The sequence below is a fragment of the Pseudomyrmex gracilis genome, unplaced genomic scaffold (genome assembly GCF_002006095.1).
Source record: "Pseudomyrmex gracilis isolate BER0280 unplaced genomic scaffold, ASM200609v1 scaffold_690, whole genome shotgun sequence".
In the NCBI taxonomy this organism is placed as follows: domain Eukaryota; kingdom Metazoa; phylum Arthropoda; class Insecta; order Hymenoptera; family Formicidae; genus Pseudomyrmex; species Pseudomyrmex gracilis.
This window is the reverse complement of record NW_018021274.1, coordinates 26,165-29,514: the sequence shown is the minus strand read 5'-3', so window position 1 is coordinate 29,514 and position 3,350 is coordinate 26,165. Positions and strand designations below refer to the sequence as shown.

At 47.3% G+C, this 3,350-nt stretch overlaps 1 protein-coding gene across 1 annotated transcript; it reads right to left on the bottom strand.

Moving 5' to 3' along the window:
- Window positions 1–334: 334 nt before the first annotated feature.
- On the bottom strand, window positions 335–1,208 carry LOC109861325. Its single transcript, XM_020440913.1, has 2 exons — window positions 936–1,208; window positions 335–889 (listed from the first exon to the last, which is right to left on the bottom strand). The coding sequence occupies exons 1-2, from the start codon at window positions 1,206–1,208 to the stop codon at window positions 335–337; spliced, it is 828 nt and encodes a 275-aa protein (XP_020296502.1).
- Window positions 1,209–3,350: the final 2,142 nt, after the last annotated feature.

Genomic DNA, 3,350 nt, shown 5'->3' with positions numbered 1-3,350 from the left:
AATTCTGGGAAGTGGACATCCATCAGATGTTTTAGAGTGCCTGATTTTTTCTCAGTAATGTTCCCTGTTAGAAGCTTAAGACAGCCCAACTGAGGACGATGATCTAAGCTGAGGATTCTGCAAAGTCTAGATGCCTCCGGGGCACTCTCAATACCTTTGCAAAAGTGTCTCCAGCTTTTGCGTTTCGCTTTCGTGATTGCCTTGCTCTATTCTCGTTGGAAGCTTCTAAAAGCTTCTCAGTGAGCCGCAAGGCCAGTTCTTTTTGTTTTGTTAAATCCCTTTCTTGTTTCTGACTTCAGCTTCTCAAGCTCATTATTCCACCAGTGGATCTTGGTCACCGATTTCTTGGTCTCGACAAGCAGTTTGCTTCGTAGACATCTACAATGGCGTTCTTTAAGTAATCCGCCGCATCTTCTAAATTATTCTTAGACCTGTAACTAGTTGGGGCTCCAGCAAGTCGGGCATTGAGGTAAGCCCTGAAGCCGTCCCAATTAGTCTTCCTGGGATTACGAGCCCAGCTTATCGGCGGCGAGTGTTGCAGAGTTAGGCGTATTTGTTTGTGGTCGGATCCCGAAGGTTCATTAGGGACCCTCCAGTCTCTCACCAGACTCGCCACCCTCTCCGTACTCACCGTAATGTCAATAACCTCTCTTCTTGAGTCCTGGAAAGTCGGCTCAGTTTCTCTATTTAAGATGGTGAATCCTGTGCCTATTAGGAAACCATGGAGACTCTCCCTCCGCGGATTAATGTCTGTGCTCCATTCGACATGGTAAAAGTTTGCATCGCAACCCAGCAGGAGCTCAAGTCCCCTGTCCTCCGCATAGGCCACTAGGGTTTTTACTCTTCTTGCGGTGGTGGATTCCTGGAGTCGAAGGGCATGAAGCTGACCCTATCAGTACCTCCATGTCTTTCTTCTCGGCCAGTTGTACTCTCACCTTAATGATTGTGAGGTCCTCACTGCTGAGCTGTGACAGAAAGATGGCATTTAGTCCTTTAACCAAAATACAAGCTCTTACTTTTTTTTCCGAGTGTGCTTTGTATAAATTACCGTATCCATTCAGTCCTCTAATTGCACCGTTTACAATCCAAGGCTCTTGGATTATTACAATACTTGTTTGCATTATAGCCATGCTCCTAGCTAAAATTGCCGAGGCGCTTTTGCTGTGATGCAAGTTAATTTGCGTCACTCGGATGCCGAGAGGAGCCATTTTTAGGCAGTCTCGACACCCTCCGACACTTCCATTTGCTCGGTGACTTCTCCGCGTTCCCGGCTCGCCACCACTTTAACAGTGGCGCGACCGGTTCTGCCGAAAGGTCTGAAACCGCGGTTTTTTAGAGCTTTCAGCGAAGAGTCGCCAATCAGACAGGCGAAGTCGGCGCCCGTGACGTCCCTACTTCGACTCCTCCTGACGACGACTCACTCATTGGTTGCCAGTCCCGCATTTTGTTGGTTGAGGAGCTTCAAGGCTTCCTCAACTTCTACATCGGGCTCCTCCACGTGTATCAACACCAATAACGCCTCGGTAGCTCACCGACCGTCAACACACGCAGAGGAGTTCTCTTAATCTTCCAATCAGAGGAATGACTTTTAAGCCACTCCTCCGACTCTTTACTGGCACACACTATCACCAGTGTCCCATCTATGTCCCAGGTGCCGATGAAGGTGGGAGCTTTGGCATCTCCGGACATGTCGAGGATGCGAGACCTAATCAATTTTTGGATCTCCAACCCCTCATCAGCTCCTAATTTCTTGTCGGGGTAACCCTCCAATACTAGGGCCACCTTGACAGTTCTTGTTGTTACCTAGGCATAAGACCTTTCATTTCTGGGTCTCTTGTCCTGGCGATTGGTAGAGAGACTAGGGGTAGCGTGCTCCGGCCTGGCACGCTTCGCCGTGCCACCCAAAGCCCGTCCACCCCCAATTCTTGTTTTTAAAACAAAAGCAGTATGGGTGTGAGGGTCTTAGCAGCCACACTCTCCCTCGCCTGCCTCTCGGTTCTCAAACGGCGCCTGGCGGCCCCGCTAAGTCTCTTGCAAAGTGAGGCCACAGAGCCCGCTCTTGTATCATTTGGACTTCCTGGGTGTTTGCTTCGGGAGAAAGTTTCGCTCTTGGGAGCTTTGGAAGGGGTGCTTTCAGAGATGCTATCCATTCGAATCCCACAAGTGTCGCGGTCGCGCTGTCTCACCCAGCCAGAGCCGCGTATGGCCGGGGCTTGGCTCCGTACTCCTGGATTTTTCCCGGTATCCAGGAGGCACCGTTCAGGACGCAACACTCTTTGCGCCACGCAGCTCCCGGCACGGTTGCTCACACCTTAGCTTAGGGGATTCCTCTTAGGTGGCCGCGGGCGGGCTCACTCCTGAGCGGGTGACCATCTCCCGCAACCTTAAGCCCCACCACCTGTCCCGGCACAAGAGCCCCGAGCCCCCGAGGACACCAGATGCTTACTTCTGTGGTCAATACTTGTCCCGTCAGTTTACACATTCATTGTGGCAACACAAACGGGCAGATCTGCCAGCGTTCACTTGGGAGCTGACGATCAATGCCCGGCCGCGCCGCCACCAGCACATGCTGGGAACAAAATAAACGTTCAGTGTAGTTACTGCGAGGCGTCCAGACTATGCACACCGAGCGCTCCGCGGACTCGGAGCTCCCGCTTCGGAGCTACTACAAGGTGAGAACCCATTTGGGAAGATATATATGTGTAATGTGTTTTTAATTTTCATTATTAATGTCATTACACACTCGCGCGCGTGTGTGTAGAGAGAGCAAGATAAATGAAGGTTCTTTAAATTTTTTAAAATTTATTTAATTTATAGGAAATAAAAACTGAACGTTTTATAAAAGAAGAAGAAGAAAAAATACAAATATTGATGAAGATGACAAAGAAACAAATATTAACGACGATGCATGTTATGAAAATAGTGAATGGTTGGCATGTGGATATGGAATAAATACCAAAGTTACAAATACATTACATGAAGTAGGAGATCGCAAAAATGCTCATTATTTTCCATCTTTAGCAAAACGTTTATTGCAAGACGTAAATATATTGCCCTTATAGTCAAATGAATGTCGCGATGACTTCGGTTATGGTAGAGTACCAGCATCCAGTGCAGCAGTGAAAAGGGAGTTTAAGAAAGTTAAGAACATTATGTTAAAACTTTATTAACTTTCCCTGAGAATAGACGAATTTATAAAAATTTACATTGATTACTTACATGGGAAATTAAAACTTTTTGATACAGACAAAAAAAGTGACGAACAATGTGACTCAAGTGTGACTGTAGATAATATAAATTCATATGCAAATAATAAATCATCGACACGAGAAACAGAAAAATATGTCCTG